At 46.9% G+C, this 22,378-nt stretch overlaps 1 protein-coding gene across 1 annotated transcript in view; it reads right to left on the bottom strand.

Moving 5' to 3' along the window:
* The window catches only part of LOC138247471 (CD5 antigen-like), a 589,710-nt gene that overhangs the window by 320,405 nt on the left and 246,927 nt on the right, over nt 1–22,378 (bottom strand). Inside the window, exon 4 of the mRNA XM_069202092.1 lies at nt 5,240–5,554. Coding sequence (XP_069058193.1) covers nt 5,240–5,554 — 315 coding nt within the window. The remainder of the gene's footprint in view (nt 1–5,239; nt 5,555–22,378) is intronic.

Genomic DNA, 22,378 nt, shown 5'->3' with positions numbered 1-22,378 from the left:
AAAACCAGCTTCACTAAAAGATGTATTTTTAAATTGTGAGCTCAGAGACCCTAAGCTCAAAATTTCGATCTGCTCCCAAAGAGAATCTGCACTTTAATAATATTTAAAGGCAGCCCCCATGTTACGCTATGAGAGGGATAGGCCTTGCAAAATGAAAACCGAATTTAGCAGTATTTCACTTTTAGGACATGTAAAACACATTAGTACATGTCCCACATACACTGCACCCTGCCCATGGGGCTACCTAGGGACTACCTTAGGGGTGCCTTACATGTAATAAAAGGGAAGGTTGAGGCCTGGCAAGTGGGTACACTTGCCAAGTCGAATTGGCAGTTTAAAACTGAACACACAGACATTGCAGTGGCAGGTCTGAGCCATGTATACAGGGCTACTAATGTGGGTGGTGCAACCAGTGCTGCAGGCCCACTAGTAGCATTTAATTTACAGGCCCTGGGCACCTCTAGTGCATTTTACTAGGGACCTATCAGTAAATCAAATATGCCAATCATGAAAAAGCCAATTACACATACAATTTACAAAGAGAGCATATGCACTTTAGCACTGTTTAGCAGTGGTAAAGTGCCCAGAGTCCTAAAGCCAACAAAAACTGGTCAGAAAAATTAGGAGGAAGGAGGCCAAAAGATTGGGGATGACCCTGAAAAAAGGGCCAGGTGCAACAGGGATCTTATTCCCTTCAGCCTAATGATGAAAGCCTTGACCTTAATATTGTCTGTCTTGATCAGGACATACTTGTCTGGAGTTAATCAGGTGAATTTCTAGGCTCTCATTATTGCCTCCCATTCCCTTCAGTTGGAGGATCTTTGACATTACATTAGAGACCAGAAACTTTTGATTTGCCAAAGACTCAACCAGGCTCCCCAACTAGTCAGACTTGCATCTGTGGTATTCACTACAGATGGTAGATGAGAAAACCAGAACCTTTTCTGTATGTTCTTTCTAATCAAACACCATGGGAGCTCTGCCTTTATCCCCTGACTCATTGTAACTTTCTTGTTGAGATATAAAGCAAAGTCAGAGACCACTTTTTTCAGCAGAAACCTCAATATTTGATGAAGAGGGAATCTCACCTAAGGCACTAGAAATACAGGGGAAACCAAATCTCCTTAGACTAGCATGCAAGACACTACTCTTAGAAAACTTTGAGACTTCGGGTTTTCTAAATGAGAATGAATCTATTGAAGTCTACTATCTTTCAATGTCACAATACCCAGAGCTTTTTGGAATCTGGGTCCTATGAAGGACAAATCCGGCGAAGAGGAGTCGTTCACTAGAAAACCGTGTTCCTGTAAGCACTTTTCCTATATGAAAAATTATAAGGTCCTCTGATGCTGCTTGAATTAAAGAGTCATATATTATGGATGTACATGTATTCCCTCCTGATAGAAGATGGAGACCAGGTGAGGCAGCACTTTCATGAATACCCTTGATGAGGATTTTAAACCAAAGGGGAGCGCCCTGATCTAGAAGTGTTGATGTTCTATGGCAAATGTTAGAAATGTTTGCTGAGATTGTCTGATTGGAACATGTAGATAGATGTCTTTCAAATCTACTGATGTAAGAAAACTGTCCTTGTTCATTCAAGGAATGATTGATTGCAGAATCATCATGTGAAAGTGCATAGTTCTCTCCCAGGTATGTATCCACTTTAAGTCTAGCACTGGTTTGAAAGTCCCATATAATTTCTTGACCAGGATAAAAATTGAATACGCTCCTTTGGCTCTTACTTCATTTGGGACCTACACTATTGCAGCTTTGTCTAGTAAAGAATGTACCCCTTTTAGAAGGGCCTTCCTTTTCATATTGTTCTTTGGCAAGCGGGATACGATTAACACACTCCCAGATCTGTAGAAAGATGTGGATCCATGCTCTCACAGGGTTCCTGCAAGATCCAGCATTTCAGGACTTTGTCTTATAATTTTTTCCTGTGTGCTTAGAGCATTCACCCTTGGCTTACCAGTTTCTTGGCTGAAATGTCTTCTTTTAATCAGACCAATTTTTATAATTTCGCTTGGGTGAAGATCTTGATGTGTAGCTCCAGGCCTTGTGGTAGGACGAAGATGTTTTGCATTGGTTAGGAAGTGCATGCTTGTGATTTTTTTAAATGCCTTAGTAGTCATGCTATCAAGCTGAGGTCCAAATAGCATTTTTCATTGCTAAAAAGAGAGCAGTTTTTCCTGCTGCTTCTGCTTTCCAGTCTCGTTTTCATAAATTCCCTTGCGCTGAAGCCACAGACCCAGCTGCCATTGCTGTAGTCTTGATTATGACCAACGACATGTCAGGCAATAATTTGGATTGTTGTTTCATTATCACTAACAACTCAGCACAACCAATACTTTTCTTTTTGGCTTCTGATAACTTATCAAAGTCTTTAACCGTAGACTGCACCACATAGGTGTGTTAGTGCCCACCCATAAAACCAAATTCTTTGCTGACAAATCCTTTCTCAAAGTTGAATCTACTTTCTTATCTGTGGCCTCAGTTGGAGCAAAATCCTCAGGATTCAGTCACCTTGTTCCAATTAAGGTTGTCAGAATGGTATCCACCTTAATGGAATGAGGTAATGCATCACCTGAGTGTTGCGTCATGTACCGTTTCTACAGGAACCTTGGAATTGGATCCATATCCAGTTCCTTCTATTCAGACAAGACCAGGTCCCTAGTCTTGCCGTGGAAAGGCATTGCAAGAGATGGTGGCCTGGCATATTGTCAGAACAATACCCCCCTTGGAGTGGAGGGAGTCCTACATTTTCTCCAACAAGAGCCATTATGTGAGCCATCTCTTTCCTTCGAATTAAGTTCCCAGATATTGTTAAAAGGATAACAGCATCAGAGTGCGATGCTGAGGACACCTTGGTATTTTAGCTCTCAACCTTTTTGCCTTCCGTCCTGGTTTGGCTGTCACATCATTCTTTGCATCTCTCCAATGGTCATCAGAGCAGGTACCACTGAATGAGGGGACCTCACTCTCATTCTCCTTTCTGAAATTGGTTCCTTGTCCTCCGATGAAGTAGATAAGACATGCTTTCCCTTTGCAAGTCTTTTACTCTCTGTACACACAAATGACCCAGGAGGAAGAAAGTATACCGGCTTAAATACCCTTATGAGTCAGACTAGGTTAACAAATTATACCTCTTGTGTCTCCCTATAAACCACTGAGTCAGGGTAAGGAACTCATCCAATTATTTCAAAAGCCTCTGAAACCCTCAAAGCTGATACATTTGTATTACTTTGCCCCTCTAGGCTTTTACCTTCTGTAAACAGTTGCACTGCCTTCTGTCATCCCTGTAGCAGTCACGGGGGTGATGCCTCCCTTCGGCCTTGATGGTGGAGGCCCAGCCACACATGAGCCAACCAGACCCTGTTATGGCTGCTCCAGAGGATCAGCCACCTTTTTGCAGCACAGTGAGTTTAGATGCCTGCGACTGTCTATCTCCCTTGTCCCCTGCCACACAGACATCACACCCGGGATCCTCTTTCCATTGAGAGTCACTCCAACAACTCCAAATACACACCACGAGATCCCCTTCACCAGCAATGCATGGGTGTCTCTCATGACAACAAAGAAGGGAATGAGTGGTGGGGAGGAGCATTTCAGCTAAAGGTTCTAGGGGGTGTGATGTCTACAGAGGCAAGACTGCCTCGTATCATAATGAATTGAAACAAGGGAGAGACTCTCCTCTCTAACCCCTTCCTACCCATGAATCTCTCAATGTGGCATTACTGCCACATGCAGGATGGACAGAGGAAGTTAAACCCCAAAACACAGTGGGGATTAGTTAATGGTTGTTCTCTAATGTCTTTGCACTGTTGATAAAAAGAAATTCACAATGATTTGCATGCACACGCACACACACACACACACACACACACACACAAACACACACAAACACACACACACACCCACACACACAGACACACACAAACACATACAAACACACCCACACACAAACACACACACACACCCACACACACCCACACACACACACCCACACACACAGACACACACACACACAAACACACACACCCACACACACACACACACACACCCACACACACACACACAAACACACACAAACACACACACACACACACCCACACACACACACACAAACACACACAAACACACACACCCACACACACACACACACACCCACACACACCCACACACACAGACACACACAGACACATACAAACACACACACAAACGCACACAGGCACGTGAGCAAACCACTATACCATACTAATTACCATACAATGTATGCTCTGGGGCCTTTTACAATAATCATAATTAGACACAGACATGTTGAAAGCACATATAGGTATCATTTTCATCTATGCGTTGCCTCTGAGTCAGAGGCACTATGTACTGTCATAATTAAGGACCACTTAATAGGATTCAGTGCTGAGTGCAGGCTAACACTCTATGAATGTTTCTGGTATACTGCACCCAGTATATATGATTAGCTGTAGTTTTCTGTGCTAATGTCCGCAACACTTACAGAACTGTAGACAAACTACTCCGGTGTCTATAAACATAATCTGCAATCATGACTTGCCTGGGCCTCTGTGGTCTCTGTGAATATCTGCATGTAGGGTAATTACAGAGAGCAAACCTAGCTACAGGGCTACTGAGCACTGTGCATGAAGGCAGGCAGTGCAGGTTACCATGGGATTCAGATTAATGGGTCACTCATTGAATTACACCCGCTGCAGGGACTGCTGGAGGTGTTCATACTAGAATTCAAGAAGTTTCCTAAAGGGGTGGAGGAGTGATGCTGCTAGACAGGTCCAGGATTAATCTGTGTGTTCTACTTCAGCGAATCTGGCAGCCATGTGCAGGATGCTCTTCAGTGGTACCCGATCCGTCTGTGGGACACTGGCAAGTGGAGTACTGCCACTATCAGGGGTGGTGATCACCAAAGGCCTACTCAGCTGTTCTAAAGACAGCTCACCAAAGAAATGTTTTAATTCATAGCAGAAGTGAGAGTTGGTGCCAGGATGCCTGTGTCAGGGTATCTGCTGTCTATGGGTTGGGTGAAAATATTTGAGGTTTTTTAGAGCAGAGCAGTCTAGAACATGCATCTGTAGTTACAGCAGTCAGTTATAGTTTGTTGTAATCTTTCACTCTGCATCTTGCATCAAATATGTGTTTTCCACTGTTAGTTCCCTCAATCCCTTGACCACAGATACATTTATTCCACTTTCATTGCATATCTTACCTGTGCAGGTCACCCCAACATCCCTTCCTGTAGGACAGGTATTGTGCTCCCAGCCTTGCTGTGGGCACTCCCATAGACCCGCCTCATCTCCTGTGCATTGAACATTACTCATTAAAACCTGCAGAGAGCTCTTTCCAAATGTTGGGTTGTACTCATGTTCTTGCACTGAACTACATCCGAGTTGTCTGCAGACCACTGAAGCATCCTTCAGGTCCCAGGAGTCATCACACACGGTCCCCCAGACTCCATCGTGTTTGACCTCCACTCTCCCGGAGCAGACAGAGGTGCCGTTCACCAACCGGACCTCATCAGGACCTGGAAACAGCAGGATGGGGAAGAGATGTCAAGCAACAGCTGCAAAATCAGGCAAAGTCTCAACATTTGACGTGTGTCTGAAAGGTTCTTTATTGTTCACGATTAATCAAAATTATTGTGAAACATCAATAAAAGCACTACATGTACAGCCGGAATATAGCAATAAAAATATCAAGCAAAAGTAACAGAGGCCCAGGCTCTTTGTTTATCATTGTAAACAGGCAGATTATTAAAGCAACAGTGGCAGGAAAAAGGTCATAAAATGGCCAGAATATTCAAGATCAGGTGAATGGTAGCCGGATTTTGAGGCGAAGAGCAGCAAGTTGCCTTACTCGCTGCGCTGCGTCACTGGGAACGGACAGGAATGTATTGTCTTCAAGGCATACGGCGCACTCCTGTCCTTTCCCCCCACACTGGTGCGCTTTTGGCTTCCTAGCGCCAATGCAGGTACCCTTGCCCCATGGTTGCATGCAGGATTGTGTTTGTGCATGAAGGGACACATTCCTGCACAAAAGAAAATCCTTAGAGGCGTATTCCTCTATCGATGAGTGCTGCAGAATGTAGAAAGAGAAAATAAGGAGGAGAAATAAAGATATCTCTCCTCGATACACCGCTCCTGGGGAGGTGCATCCTTTTGGCGTATTCCCAGGTTTACCAGGTTGGGGAAATATGGAAATATGGAGAAAAAAAACATAGAAATTGTGTGGTAACACCCACGCCATGCCCATGAAACACTTTTCTTGTGCAGAGTAATGCAACACAGTGATTTGCACTGCATTACATTACTCCAGATTTTTTAACCAATCAGGGCTTTGCGTTGCTTTAAAAATCTGACATAGAGGTTTACGTCACGCATGTACCACATTGCACCGTGCAAGCATGATGCAAATGTCTCATAAATATGCCCTTAAGAGTGCAGAATCCCACAATGAGAACAGTTAAAGTGCAAGCGCAAGTGAGGCCCAAGGACCCTTTCTTAAGTAATTACTACTTAAGGAAAAACAAACACATCAGAGACAACTTAAAATCCACATGCTATGAATGGGGAAAACCCTCATTTCATCAAGGATATTCAACAATGAAGAGCAGATATGAATTCAAATACAATCAGAGGGGTGGCACAGGGCTCATACACACCTCCAAGTATTGAAGCAACTAAATTGCAGCTACTATTGTGCCACAACGTTCAGCACCGATATGACAGACCTCATGAATTTCAAGAATCTTGCAGAAAATTGTCATGACCCACCATTTAAACATTCATCTACATCAGCTTTACAAGACTGAATATTCAGCCGTCTGAAGATAGGCCTCTGGCCGGTGAGATAAGTGCATCAACAGATGATGTGCTGGAGAGTCTCCCTTGAGGATTGACAGCATCTACAATTACCATCTTGGTCACCTCCCAGACGACCCTACCAGTGACGTAGCAAAACTTGAGGGCCCCCCCCGCACAGTACATGGAGGGCCCCCTCTCCACACTCACTAAGGAGGTGTCAGGACAGTGTACTATTCTGAGGTGCCCCCCTGGAGCTCACTGTGAGAAAGTAGCCTCTTTCTAGCCTTGTTACCCCCACTTTTGGCCTGTTTGTGAGTGTATGTCAGGGTGTTTTTACTGTCTTACTGGGATCCTGCTAGCCAGGACCCCAGTGCTCATAGTGAACATCCTACGTTGTCAGTATGTTTGTTATGTGTCACTGGGGCCCTGCTAACCAGGACCCCAGTGCTCATAAGTTTGTGGCCTGTATGTGTTCCCTGTGTGGTGCCTAACTGTCTCACTGAGGCTCTGCTAACCAGAACCTCAGTGGTTATGCTCTCTCTGCTTTCCAAATTTGTCACTAACAGGATAGTGACTAAATTTACCAATTCACATTGGCATACTGGGGCAGCCATATAATTCCCTAGTATATTGTAATGAGGTACCCAGCTGTAGGAAAGTGCCATCTTGCCTGACATGTTACCCCCATATTTCACTGTATATATGTTGTTTTAGTCTATGTGTCACTGGGACCCTGCCAGGCAGGGCCCCAGTGCTCATAAGTATGAACCTCAGTGGTTATGCTCTCTCAGCATTTCTTCTGCCACCCATAGGGAGCTCTGACAATTCCTACACAGGCCTGCCAGTGCAGCCTGAGTGAAATAACGTCCACGTTATTTCACAGCCATTTACCACTGCACTTTAGTAACTTATAAGTCACCTATATATCTAACCTTCACCTGGTAAAGGTTGGGTGCAAAGTTACTAAGTGTGAGGGCACCCTGGCACTAGCCAAGGTGCCCCCACATCGTTCAGGGCAATTTCCCCGGACTTTGTGAGTGCGGGGACACCATTACACGTGTGCACTATACATAGGTCACTACCTATGTACAGCGTCACAATGGTAACTCTGAACATGGCCATGTAACATGTCTAAGATCATGGAATTGTCACAATTCCATGGTCCCCCGGGTCTCTAGCACAGAACCCAGGTACTGCCAAACTGCCTTTCCGGGGTCTCCAATGCAGCTGCTGCTGCTGCCAACCCCTCAGACAGGTTTCTGCCCTCCTAGGGTCCAGGCAGCCCTGGCCCAGGAAGGCAGAACAAAGGACTTCCTCTCCCTATGGAAATAGGTGTGAGGGCTGGGGAGGAGTAGCCTTCCCCAGCCTCTGGAAATGCTTTGATGGGCACAGATGGTGCCTATCTCTGCATAAGCCAGTCTACACCGGTTTAGGGATCCCCCAGCCCTGCTCTGGCGAGAAACTGGACAAAGGAAAGGGGAGTGACCACTCCCCTGACATGTACCTCCCCTGGGAGGTGCCCAGAGCTCCTCCAGTGTGCTCCAGACCGCTGCCATCTTGGAAACAGAGGTGTTTGTGGCACACTGGACTTCTCTCCGTGGCCAGTGGCAGCAGGTGACGTCAGAGGCTCCTTCTGATAGGCTCTTACCTCTCTTGGTAGCCAATCCTCCTTCCTTGGTAGCCAAACCTCCTTTTCTGGCTATTTAGGGTCTCTGCTTTGGTGAATTATTTAGATAACGAATGCAAGAGCTCACCAGAGTTCCTCTGCATCTCCCTCTTCACCTTCTACCAAAGGATCGACCGCTGACTGCTCAGGACGCCTGCAAAACCGCAACAAAGTAGCAAGACGACTACTAGCAACCTTGTATCACTTCATCCTGCCGGCTTTCTCGACTGTTTCCTGGTGGTGCATGCTCTGGGGGTAGCCTGCCTCCTTCCTACACCAGGAGCTCTGAAAAAATCTCCCGTGGGTCGACGAAATCTTCCCCCTGCAACCGCAGGCACCAAAAGACTGCATCACTTGTGCTCTGGTCCCCTCTCAGCACAACGAGCGTGGTCTCTGGAACTCAGCAACTCTGTCCAAGTGACTCCCACAGTCCAGTGACTCTTCAGTCCAAGTTTGGTGGCAGTAAGTCCTTGCCTCCCCACGCTAAACTGCATTGCTGGGTACCGCGTGATTTGCAGCTGCTCCGGCTCCTGTGCATTCTTCCAGGATTTCCTTCATGCACAGCCAAGCCTGAGTCCCCGACACTCCTTGCTGCAGTGCACAACCTTCTGAGTTGTCCACCGGTGTCGTGGGACTCCCTTTTGTGACTTCGGGTGGACTCCGGTTCACTTTTCTTCCAAGTGCCTGTTCAGGTACTTCTGTGGGTGCTGCCTGCATCTGTGAGGGCTCCCTGAGTTGCTGGGCACTCCTTCTGTCTCCTCCTCCAAGTGGTGACATCCTGGTCCCTCCTGGGCCACAGCAGCGCCCAAAAACCTTTATTGCAAACTTTGCAGCTAGCAAGGCTTGTTTGCGGTCTTTGTGCATGGGAACACCCCTGCAAGCTTCATTGCGACGTAGGACATCTGTCTTCCAAAGGAGAAGTCCCTGGCTCTCTTCTTTCTTGCATAACTCTGGGCCTCTTCCATCTGGTGGCAGCTTCCTTGCACCCTCAGCTGGCATTTCCCGGGCTCTTGCCCACTCTCGACACTGTTGCAACTATTGGACTTGGTCCCCTTGTCTTACAGGTACTCAGGTCCAGAAATCCACTGTTGCTGCATTGTTGGCGTTTGTTCTTCCTGCAGAATCCCCCTATCACGACTTCTGTGCTCTCTGAGGGTAGTAGGTGCACTTTACACCTACCTTTCAGGGTCTTGGGGTGGGCTATTTTTCTAACCCTCACTGTTTTCTTACAGTCCCAGCTACCCTCTACAAGCACACATAGGTTTGGGGTCCTTTCGTGGTTCGCATTCCACTTTTGGAGTATATGGTTTGTGTTGCCCCTATACCTATGTGCTCCTATTGCAATCTACTGTAATGCTACACTGTTTGCATTACTTTTCTTGCTATGACCTGCATAATTTTGGTTTGGGTACATATATCTTGTGTATATAACTTATCCTCATACTGAGGGTACTCACTGAGATACTTTTGGCATATTGTCATAAAAATAAAGTACCTTTATTTTTAGTATATCTGTGTATTGTGTTTTCTTATGATATTGTGCTATATGGTATAAGTGGTATAGTAGGAGCTTTGCATGTCTCCTAGTTCAGCCTAAGCTGCTCTGCTATAGCTACCTTCTATCAGCCTTAGCTGCTAGAAACACCTCTTCTACACTAATAAGGGAGAACTGGATCTGGCACAAGGTGTAAGTACCTCTGGTTCCCAGTACAAGCCAGGCCAGCCTCCTATACTCACCCACTCCCGCAAGGCACAGGGGCTGCGGGGGCGTTTGTTACACCACTTGACCCTACATTTATGCTTTCAACTGATTCATTGAGTTGTTGAAGAAGTATTTGAATTTTAACAAACAGCTATGATGGGGGTTAGATGTAATGGCAGGGATAGCGGCTGGTGAAGATACACATTAAGGGGGTTATTCTAACTTTGGAGGAGGTGTTAATCCGTCCCAAAAGTGACGGAAAAGTGACGGATTTACCACCAGCCGTATTACGAGTCCATTATATCCTATGGAACTCGTAATACGGCTGGTGGTATATCCGTCACTTTACCGTCACTTTTGGGACGGATTAACACTCCTCCAAAGTTAGAATAACCCCCTAAATGTTGCACGAGCTCCTGAATGAATGGCTTGCAGACTTGTTGTTTCAAAATAATTTTTCCAAATTTTTTGATTGAAGTGAAATTTGCATCAGATCTTTAGCCGCAAGCCCATCAGTCGCAGTCCGGTAAAGCTTACGAATTTGTGATTCCTTGTCTTGAATAGTACTCCATAGAAGATGCCTAATAGGCCCCAAATCACCTTATTTTTATTTCGCACAAATTGAAAGAAATCGGGCATAAAGGGAGTAACCCTAGTGGGTCAAACTAAACTTCAGTGGGGTTTGAGCCTGAGTCGTGCTTGACGGAAGCCGGGAAAGGTGTTTATAACAAGGAATTGAATAAGGCCCAACCAAGAAGTTAGGTGTTTTTATAGATAAGGGAGCCATAATGCATTAATTTGCTGTCAATCACTTTACAAATTGCAGAAAGATTTGGACCCGAACGGTAATGAGAAGACAATGGTAGGCAAAAGTAAGAGCGTTTTCCGTAGCAGGTCATGCTTCCTTCAAGTATCTGGTGGCAGAAACATGTTCAGTTTCCTTGCCCTTTATGAACCATGCCCCACACTTGATCCTCCTTTTACCAAAGACTAGAATCTTGGGGCCTGATTTAAGAAAAGTGGTGCTCCCCTTTTCTTGCACTCCTTAGCGCCCCCTATTGTTACCGCATGTGTGTCGTATTTAATATACGGTGCACCATGGCCAAGGGTTGGGGCAATAGCAGCTGACTTTTTAATGCTATTGATGTACTGAATAGGATTAGCGACAAAATGTTGGCGCTAATCCTGCACAGTACATCGGGGCCCATTGAAAGCAATACAGTAGTGTGCTCCCTTTTAATGCCTGCTCTGTGCAGGTGTTAAAAGTAGCCGCAAAAAATGTTGCAGTGGAATCTCTTAGATTACATTGCACCATTTTTGCGGTCCTCCTAACGGGGGAATGCCCCCTTGTATACAGTATGCCAGGTGCAGGCATAATGTGGTGCAAGGGGTTACAAAGTGGCGCAGTGCATGCATTGCACCACTTTGTAAATGTCGGGCCACATTAGCGTAAAAAAATGACGCTATTGTGGCTCAAGGAGGCCTTGGTTTTTTACATATTCATGCTGAGCTTGTTGACTTTGCTGGCTGGCCAGAGATCTTTGCAGACCTATTGTCATTTGGTACATTAGGAAGGTTTCATCAGCACACTGCAAAAGATGCAGACCAGACGGGAAAGCTTCAGCTGTTCAAATCCACCAGCAGTGGCGGTTCCTCCATAGGAGCAGAGGAGCGTCACCCCCTCCTCACACTGCAAAAGATGCAGACCAGACGGGAAAGCTTCAGCTGTTCAAATCTGCCACTGCAGCGGTGGTTCCTCCATAGGAGCAGAGGAGATGTAACCCCCTCCTCACACTGCAAAAGATGCAGACCAGACCGGAAAGCTTCAGCTGTTCAAATCTGCCACTGCAGCGGCGGTTCCTCCATAGGAGCAGAGGAGATGTAACCCCCTCCTCACACTGCAAAAGAGGCAGGCCAGACGGGAAAGCTTCAGCTGTTCAAATCTGCCACTGCAGCGGTGGTTCCTCCATAGGAGCGGATGAGCGTCGCCCCCCCTCCACTGCACTAGATGCAGACCAAAAGCAAAGCTTTAGCTGTACTTAGGTGGCCATTCAGATCTCTCAGGTACAAATTAAAAAGTAAGGGGGCCAGTATACAGCCCGGCTTCATACTCTGCTGGTATAAATCTTCACCAGCGTGGACCATTTGCTTGAGACTCTCACCTTTACCCAAGTGTTTGACTAGAGGCTTATAATGGTGGTCAGCAAGCGTGGGGCGATGCCGCAGGCTGTTCATTTGGCCAAAAGCAAGCATCTATCTACCTTATCAAGAGGTGTGTCAATGATACACTAAATAAATAGAGAACGGACACCCTTTTTTTAGAACGATCAATTTGTGCTGTTAAATATTGCAAGTTAACCTGTGTCCTTTTGCCCTTTTGAAAACCTGTTTGATTAACGGGAATGATTTTCTGATCAGTCACCCATTCTTCTAGTTTTTTTGTTAGACAATTTCCCTCCACATCAAGCAAGGCAGTGAAACGGAAATGTTCTAGTCTGTTGTGGGAGCCCTTCTTGTGGTTAGGAATCAAATGGGAGCCACATCTGCTCTGTGGACCCTGGGTCCTGGTCAAGCATTCATTGAAAAGTGGTGATAGGTGGCTTGTCCATTCTGATCTTGCTGCCTTAAATAATCTGGCTAGGAGCCCATTCAGAGCAGGGGCGTCTGCGGGGCGCATCTTGTCCCATGTGTCCACCATGATTTTATCGGTATTTAAATGCAGGCCTGGGTAAGCGGCACATGCCATGCCGATATCTTTTGCAGTCACTGGCTTGCACAGTGGAATGGAGCCATCAACATATGTAGTGGAGATGTAGGCAGACCACCCAGATGCAGAGATCTTAATTCATTCCCTTGTTGAATAGTCATGTGAGATTTTGCGGACCACTGGCCACACTTGTTTTGGAGTTAGTGAATTTCTTTTGCTTAAAATATGGCAATCTACTGCTCATCTTGCAACTGCTGTTTTTCTTCATACCGACATCGGTGGTAACTTTTTCATATGATTATCAGTTCTTTTTGCAAGGAAAAATTTGTTTTGTCCTTATTCACAACTCTTACCATTCTATGTAACTGTCTTTTTAAGACTACAGGACCTTACCTTTCTACAAGTAGGAGAGGATGGTCTTGCCTTGTATTGGGGTGGGGGAATTTTAATAGGGTGAAATCAGACCAGCCTTCAATCAGACGTTAATTTACTTTTTGTCAAAGTGGATAAAAGAGACTTCAGTTTCTATGTAGTACTGTCATTTAGTTCAGAATGTAACCTGAGCCTTTTGATCATTTCCATTTCTGATTGTGGGTCGAATACTGGTTTTTTTCCCAAAGGAAGAGCCTATACTGGGAAAGAACACGACAGAAAAGCATAATCACTGGTGAGCTTATGGTTAGTTTTCAAAATTTCGAGTCAGTGAAAATGCTGAGTTCTAACCCATATGTAGTCAAGCGTAGTGAGCCTCTGATATGAGGTTTGCGTAAAGGTTGTGTCTTGGTCGCATTTATTTCTGCTACTCAATGATCATAAACATAGGGCGTTCAGAGCAGAGGTGAGTGTAATGCTGGCATCCGTGCTTCTAGCTGGACACGTTCAATGACCATAAACCCAGGACGTTCAGAGCAGAGGTAAGTGTAATGCTAGCATTGGTGCTTCTAGCTGGACACGTTCAATGACCATAAACCCAGGACGTTCAGAGCAGAGGTGACTGTAATTCTAGCATCTGTGCGTCTAGCTGGACACGTTCAATGACCATAAACCCAGGACGTTCAGAGCAGAGGTGAGTGTAATGCTGGCGTCCGTGCTTCTAGCTGGACACGTTCAATGACCATAAACTCAGGACGTTCAGGGCAGAGGTGAGTTTAATGCTGGCTTCCGTGCTTCTAGCTGGATACGTTCAATGACCATAAACCCACGACGTTCAGAGCAGAGGTGAGTGTAATGCTAGCATTGGGGCTTCTAGCTGGACACGTTCAATGACCATAAACCCAGGACGTTCAGAGCAGAGGTGACTGTAATTCTAGCATCCGTGCTTCTAGCTGGACACGTTCAATGACCATAAACCCAGGACGTTCAGAGCAGAGGTGAGTGTAATGCTGGCGTCCGTGCTTCTAGCTGGATACGTTCAATGACCATAAACCCACGACGTTCAGAGTAGAAGTGAGTGTAATGCTAGCATTGGTGCTTGTAGCTGGACACGTTCAATGACCATAAACCCAGGACGTTCAGAGCAGAGGTGACTGTAATTCTAGCATCCGTGCTTCTAGCTGGACACGTTCAATGACCATAAACCCAGGACGTTCAGAGCAGAGGTGAGTGTAATGCTGGCGTCCGTGCTTCTAGCTGGATACGTTCAATGACCATAAACCCACGACGTTCAGAGCAGAGGTGAGTGTAATGCTGGCGTCCGTGCTTCTAGCTGGACACGTTCAATGACCATAAACCCACGACGTTCAGAGCAGAGGGAAGTGTAATGCTAGCGTCAGTGCTTCTAGCTGGACAAGTTCAATGACCATAAACCTAAGATGTTCAGAGCAGAGGTAAGTGTAATGCTAGCGTCAGTGCTTCTAGCTGGACAAGTTCAATGACCATAAACCCAGGACGTTCAGAGCAGAGGTGAGTGTAATGCTAGTGTCAGTGCTTCCAGCTGGACACGTTCAATGGCCATAAACCCACGACGTTCAGAGCAGAGGTAAGTGTAATGCTAGCTTCAGTGCTTCTAGCTGGACAAGTTCAATGACCATAAACCTAAGATGTTCAGAGCAGAGGTAAGTGTAATGCTAGCGTCAGTGCTTCTAGCTGGACAAGTTCAATGACCATCAACCCAGGACGTTCAGAGCAGAGGTGAGTGTAATGCTAGCGTCAGTGCTTCTAGCTGGACACGTTCAACGACCATAAACCTAAGATGTTCAGAGCAGAGGTAAGTGTAATGCTAGCGTTGTTGCTTCTAGCTGGACACGTTCAATGACCATAAACCCAGGACGTTCAGAGCAGAGGTGAGTGTAATGCTAGCATCTGTGCTTCTAGCTGGACACGTTCAATGACCAAAAACCCAGGACGTTCAGAGCAGAGGTGAGTTTAATGCTAACGTTGGTGCTTCTAGCTGGACAAGTTAGATGACCATAAACCCAGGACGTTCAGAGCAGAGGTAAGTGTAATGCTAACGTCAGTGCTTCTAGCTGGATACGTTCAATGACCATAAATCCAGGACGTTCAGAGCAGCGGTGAGTGTAATGCTAGCATCTGTGCTTCTAGCTGGACACGTTCAATTACCATAAACCTAAGATGTTCAGAGCAGAGGTAAGTGTAATGCTAGCGTTGTTGCTTCTAGCTGGACACGTTCAATGACCATAAACCCAGGATGTTCAGAGCAGAGGTGAGTGTAATGCTAGCGTCAGTGCTTCTAGCTGGACACGTTCAATGACCATAAACCTAAGATGTTCAGAGCAGAGGTAAGTGTAATGCTAGCGTCAGTGCTTCTAGCTGGACACGTTCAATGTCCATAAACCTAAGATGTTCAGGGCAGAGGTAAGTGTAATGCTAGCGTCAGTGCTTCTAGCTGGACAAGTTTAATGACCATAAACCCGGGACGTTCAGAGCAGAGGTAAGTGTAAAGCTAACGTCGGTGCTTCTAGCTGGACACGTTCAATGACCATAAAACTTGGACATTCAGAGCAGAGGTGAGTGTAATGCTAGCATCTGTGCTTCTAGCTGGACACGTTCAATGACCATAAACCCAGGACGTTCAGAGCAGAGGTAAGTGTAATGCTAGAGTCGGTGCTTCTAGCTGGGCACGTTCAATGACCATAAACCTAAGATGTTCAGAGCAGAGGTAAGTGTAATGCTAGCGTTTTTGCTTCTAGCTGGACACGTTCAATGACCATAAACCCAGGACGTTCAGAGCAGACGTAAGTGTAATGCTAGTGTCGGTGCTTCTAGCTGGACACATTCAATGACCATAAACCTAAGATGTTCAGAGCAGAGGTAAGTGTAATGCTAGCGTCAGTGCTTCTACCTGGACAAGTTCAATGACCATAAACCCAGGACGTTCAGAGCAGAGGTGAGTGTAATGCTAGTGTCAGTGCTTCTAGCTGGACACGATCAATGACCATAAACCTAAGATGTTCAGAGCAGAGGTAAGTGTAATGTTAGCGTTGTTGCTTCTAGCTGGACACGTTCAATGACCATAAACCCAGGACGTTCAGAGCAGAGGTGAGTGTAATGCTAGCGTCAGTGCTTCTAGCTGGACACGTTCAACGACCATAAACCTAAGATGTTCAGAGCAGAGGTAAGTGTAATGTTAGCGTCAGTGCTTCTAGCTGGACAAGTTTAATGACCATAAACCCAGGACATTCAGAGCAGAGGTAAGTGTAATGCTAGCGTCAGTGCTTCTAGCTGGACAAGTTCAATGGACATAAACCCAGGACGTTCAGAGCAGAGGTGAGTGTAATGCTAGCATCTGTGCTTCTAGCTGGACACGTTCAACGACCATAAACCTAAGATGTTCAGGGCAGAGGTAAGTGTAATGCTAGCGTCAGTGCTTCTAGCTGGACAAGTTTAATGACCATAAACCCAGGACGTTCAGAGCAGAGGTAAGTGTAATGCTAACGTCAGTGCTTCTAGCTGGACACGTTCAATGACCATAAATCCAGGACGTTCAGAGCAGCGGTGAGTGTAATGCTAGCATCTGTGCTTCTAGCTGGACACGTTCAATTACCATAAACCTAAGATGTTCAGAGCAGAGGTAAGTGTAATGCTAGCGTTGTTGCTTCTAGCTGGACACGTTCAATGACCATAAACCCAGGATGTTCAGAGCAGAGGTGAGTGTAATGCTAGCGTCAGTGCTTCTAGCTGGACACGTTGTAGGAGGCTGGACTGGCTTGTAGTGAGTACCAAGGGGTACTTGCACCTTGCACCAGGCCCAGGTATCCCTTATTAGTGTATAGGGGGTCTAGCAGCTTAGGCTGATAGATAATGGTAGCTTAGCAGAGCAGCTTAGGCTGAACTAGGAGACGTGTGAAGCTACTACAGTACCACCTAGTGTCATATGCACAATATCATAAGAAAACACAATACACAGTTATACTAAAAATAAAGGTACTTTATTTTTATGACAATATGCCAAAGTATCTTAGAGTGTACCCTCAGTGAGAGGATAGGAAATATACACAAGATATATATACACAATAGCAAAAATATGCAGTATAGTCTTAGAAAACAGTGCAAACAATGTATAGTTACAATAGGATGCAATGGGGAAACATAGGGATAGGGGCAACACAAACCATATACTCCAAAAGTGGAATGTGAACCACGAATGGACCCCAAACCTATGTGAGCTTGTAGAGGGTCGCTGGGACTATTAGAAAATAGTGAGAGTTAGAAAAATAACCCTCCCCAAGACCCTGAAAAGTGAGTGCAAAGTGTACCAAAGTTCCCCTAAGGACAAAATAGTCGTGTTAGAGGGAAAGTGCAAGGAAAACACAAATCAGCAATGCAACAACGATGGATTCCTGACTGAGGGAACCTGTGGAACAAGGGGACCAAGTCCAAAAGTCACAAGCAGCTCGGAGATGGGCAGATGCCCAAGAAATGCCAACGGTTGGTGCAAAGAAGCTCTTACTAGGCTGAAGAACTGTGAATACTGCAGGAACGACAAGGGCTAGAGACTTCCCCTTTGGAGGATGGATCCCGCACGCCTTGGAGAGTCGTGCAGAAGTGTTTTCCCGCCAGATGGACGCCAACAAGCCTTGCTACACGCAAATCGTGCATTTGGCGATTTTGGACGCTGCTGGGGCCCAGGAGGGACCAGGAGGTCGCAAATTGGACCTGCAGAGAGAGGGGACATCGAGCAAGACAAAGAGCCCTCACTGAAGCAGGTAGCACCCGGAGAAGTGCCAGAAACAGGCACTACGAGGATGCGTGAAACGGTGCTCGCCGAAGTTGCACAAAGGAGTCCCACGTCGCCGGAGACCAACTTAGAAAGTCGTGCAATGCAGGTTAGAGTGCCGTGGACCCAGGCTTGGCTGTGCACAAAGGATTTCCGCCGGAAGTGCACAGGAGCCGGAGTAGCTTGCAAAGTCGCGGTTCCCAGCAATGCAGCCCAGCGAGGTGAGGCAAGGACTTACCTCCACCAAACTTGGGCTGAAGAGTCACTGGACTGTGGGGGTCACTTGGACGGTGTCGCTGGATTCGAGGGACCTCGCTCGTCGTGCTGAGAGGAGACCCAAGGGACCGGTAATGCAGCTTTTTGGTGCCTGCGGTTGCAGGGGGAAGATTCCGTCGACCCACGGGAGATTTCTTCGGAGCTTCTGGTGCAGAGAGGAGGCAGACTACCCCCACAGCATGCACAAGCAGGAAAACAGTCGAGAAGGCGGCAGGATCAGCGTTACAGAGTTGCAGTAGTCGTCTTTGCTACTATGTTGCAGGTTTGCAGGCTTCCAGCGCGGTCAGCGGTCGATTCCTTATCAGAAGGTGAAGAGGGAGATGCAGAGGAACTCGGCTGAGCTCATGCATTCGTTATCTAAAGTTTCCCCAGAGACAGAGACCCTAAATAGCCAGAAAAGAGGGTTTGGCTACCTAGGAGAGAGGAAAGGCTACTAACACCTGAAGGAGCCTATCACAAGGAGTCTCTGACGTCACCTGGTGGCACTGGCCACTCAGAGCAGTCCAGTGTGCCAGCAGCACCTCTGTTTCCAAGATGGCAGAGGTCTGGAGCACACTGGAGGAGCTCTGGACACCTCCCAGGGGAGGTGCAGGTCAGGGGAGTGGTCACTCCCCTTTCCTTTGTCCAGTTTCGCGCCAGAGCAGGGGCTAAGGGGTCCCTGAACCGGTGTAGACTGGCTTATGCAGAATTGGGCACATCTGTGCCCAACAAAGCATTTCCAGAGGCTGGGGGAGGCTACTCCTCCCCTGCCTTCACACCATTTTCCAAAGGGAGAGGGTGTCACACCCTCTCTCAGAGGAAGTTCTTTGTTCTGCCATCCTGGGCCAGGCCTGGCTGGACCCCAGGAGGGCAGCTGCCTGTCTGAGGGGTTGGCAGCAGCAGCAGCTGCAGAGAAACCCCAGGAAGGGCAGTCTGGCAGTACCAGGGTCTGTGCTACAGACCACTGGGATCATGGAATTGTACCAACAATGCCAGGATGGCATAGAGGGGGCAATTCCATGATCATAGACATGTTACATGGCCATATTCGGAGTTACCATGGTGAAGCTACATATAGGTAGTGACCTATATGTAGTGCACGCGTGTAATGGTGTCCCCGCACTCACAAAGTTCAGTGAATTGGTTCTGAACAATGTGGGGGCACCTTGGTTAGTGCCAGGGTGCCCTCACACTAAGAAACTTTGCACCTAACCTTTACCAGGTAAAGGTTAGACATATAGGTGACTTATAAGTTACTTAAGTGCAGTGTAAAATGGCTGTGAAATAACGTGGACGTTATTTCACTCAGGCTGCAGTGGCAGGCCTGTGTAAGAATTGTCAGAGCTCCCTATGGGTGGCAAAAGAAATGCTGCAGCCCATAGGGATCTCCTGAAACCCCAATACCCTGGGTACCTCAGTACCATATACTAGGGAATTATAAGGGTGTTCCAGTAAGCCAATGTAAATTGGTAAAAATGGTCACTAGCCTGTTAGTGACAATTTGGAAAGAAATGAGAGAGCATAACCACTGAGGTTCTGATTAGCAGAGCCTCAGTGAGACAGTTAGTCACTACACAGGTAACACATTCAGGCACACTTATGAGCACTGGGGCCCTGGGTTACCAGGGTCCCAGTGACACATACAACTAAAACAACATATATACAGTGAAAAATGGGGGTAACATGCCAGGCAAGATGGTACTTTCCTACACAACCCCCCCCCCAAACGAAGGACAATAAGACTAGCCATTACCTGATGAGTCTTCATTGTCTAAGTGGAAATATCTGGAGAGTCCATCTGCATTGGAGTGGCTACTCCCAGGTCTATGTTCCACTGTATAGTCCATTCCCTGTAGGGATATGGACCACCTCAACAATTTAGGATTTTCACCTTTCATTTGTTTTAGCCAAAGTAGAGGTTTGTGGTCTGTCTGAACAATGAAGTGAGTGCCAAACAGGTATGGCCTCAACTTCTTCAGAGCCCAGACCACAGCAAAGGCCTCCCTCTCAATGGCAGACCAACGCTTTTCTCTAGGGGTCAACCTTCTACTAATAAAAGCAACAGGTTGATCCTGGCCCTCAGAATTAAGTTGTGATAGGACTGCCCCTACTCCTAATTCAGATGCATCAGTTTGGACATAGAATTTTTTAGAGTAACAAGGGCTTTTAAGGACAGGTGCAGAGCACATGGCCTGCTTCAGCTCCTCAAAAGCTTTCTGACAGTTTGCTGTCCATAATACCTTTTTAGGCATTTTCTTAGATGTGAGGTCATTAAGAGGGGCTGCAATGGAGCCATAGTTCTTAATGAACCTCCTGTAATACCCAGTGAGGCCTAGGAAGGCTCTCACCTGAGTCTGAGTGGTAGGGGGAACCCAATCAATAATTGTGAGAAGGTAGCCTCTTTCTAGCCTTGTTACCCCCACTTTTGGCCTGTTTGTGAGTGTATGTCAGGGTGTTTGTCACTGTTTTCACTGTCTCACTGGGATCCTGATAGCCAGGCCTCAGTGCTCATAGTGAAAACACTATGTTTTCAGTATGTTTGTTATGTGTCACTGGGACCCTGCTGGTCAGGACCCCAGTGCTCATAGGTTTGTGGCCTATATGTATGTGTCACTGGGACCCTGTCACACAGGGCCCCAGTGCTCATAGGTGTGCATGTATATGTTCCCTGTGTGGTGCCTAACTGTCTCACTGAGGCTCTGCTAACCAGAACCTCAGTGGTTATGCTCTCTCATTACGTTCAAATTGTCACTGACAGGCTAGTGACCATTTTTACCAATTCACATTGGCTTACTGGAACACCCTTATAATTCCCTAGTATATGGTACTGAGGTACCCAGGGTATTGGGGTTCCAGGAGATCCCTATGGGCTGCAGCATTTCTTTTGCCACCCATAGGGAGCTCTGACAATTCTTACACAGGCCTGCCACTGCAGCCTGAGTGAAATAACGTCCACGTTATTTCACAGCCATTTTACACTGCACTTAAGTAACTTATAAGTCACCTATATGTCTAATCTTTACCTGGTAAAGGTTGGGTGCAAAGTTACTTAGTGTGTGGGCACCCTGGCACTAGCCAAGGTGCCCCCACATTGTTCAGAGCCAATTCACTGAACTTTGTGAGTGCGGGGACACCATTACACGCGTGCACTACATATAGGTCACTACCTATATGTAGCTTCACCATGGTAACTCCGAATATGGCCATGTAACATGTCTATGATCATGGAATTGCCCCCTCTATGCCATCCTGGCATTGTTGGTACAATTCCATGATCCCAGTGGTCTGTAGCACAGACCCTGGTACTGCCAGACTGCCCTTCCTGGGGTTTCTCTGCAGCTGCTGCTGCTGCCAACCCCTCAGACAGGCAGCTGCCCTCCTGGGGTCCAGCCAGGCCTGGCCCAGGATGGCAGAACAAAGAACTTCCTCTGAGAGAGGGTGTGACACCCTCTCCCTTTGGAAAATGGTGTGAAGGCAGGGGAGGAGTAGCCTCCCCCAGCCTCTGGAAATGCTTTGTTGGGCACAGATGTGCCCAATTCTGCATAAGCCAGTCTACACCGGTTCAGGGACCCCTTAGCCCCTGCTCTGGCGCGAAACTGGACAAAGGAAAGGGGAGTGACCACTCCCCTGACCTGCACCTCCCCTGGGAGGTGTCCAGAGCTCCTCCAGTGTGCTCCAGACCTCTGCCATCTTGGAAACAGAGGTGCTGCTGGCACACTGGACTGCTCTGAGTGGCCAGTGCCACCAGGTGACGTCAGAGACTCCTTGTGATAGGCTCCTTCAGGTGTTAGTAGCCTTTCCTCTCTCCTAGGTAGCCAAACCCTCTTTTCTGGCTATTTAGGGTCTCTGTCTCTGGGGAAACTTTAGATAACGAATGCATGAGCTCAGCCGAGTTCCTCTGCATCTCTCTCTTCACCTTCTGATAAGGAATCGACCGCTGACCGCGCTGGAAGCCTGCAAACCTGCAACATAGTAGCAAAGACGACTACTGCAACTCTGTAACGCTGATCCTGCCGCCTTCTCGACTGTTTTCCTGCTT

The sequence above is a fragment of the Pleurodeles waltl genome, chromosome 7, assembly GCF_031143425.1.
Source record: "Pleurodeles waltl isolate 20211129_DDA chromosome 7, aPleWal1.hap1.20221129, whole genome shotgun sequence".
NCBI classification, from domain to species: Eukaryota; Metazoa; Chordata; class Amphibia; order Caudata; family Salamandridae; genus Pleurodeles; species Pleurodeles waltl.
The sequence above is the reverse complement of the archived record's forward strand: the minus strand, read 5'-3'. Positions and strand labels throughout refer to the sequence as shown.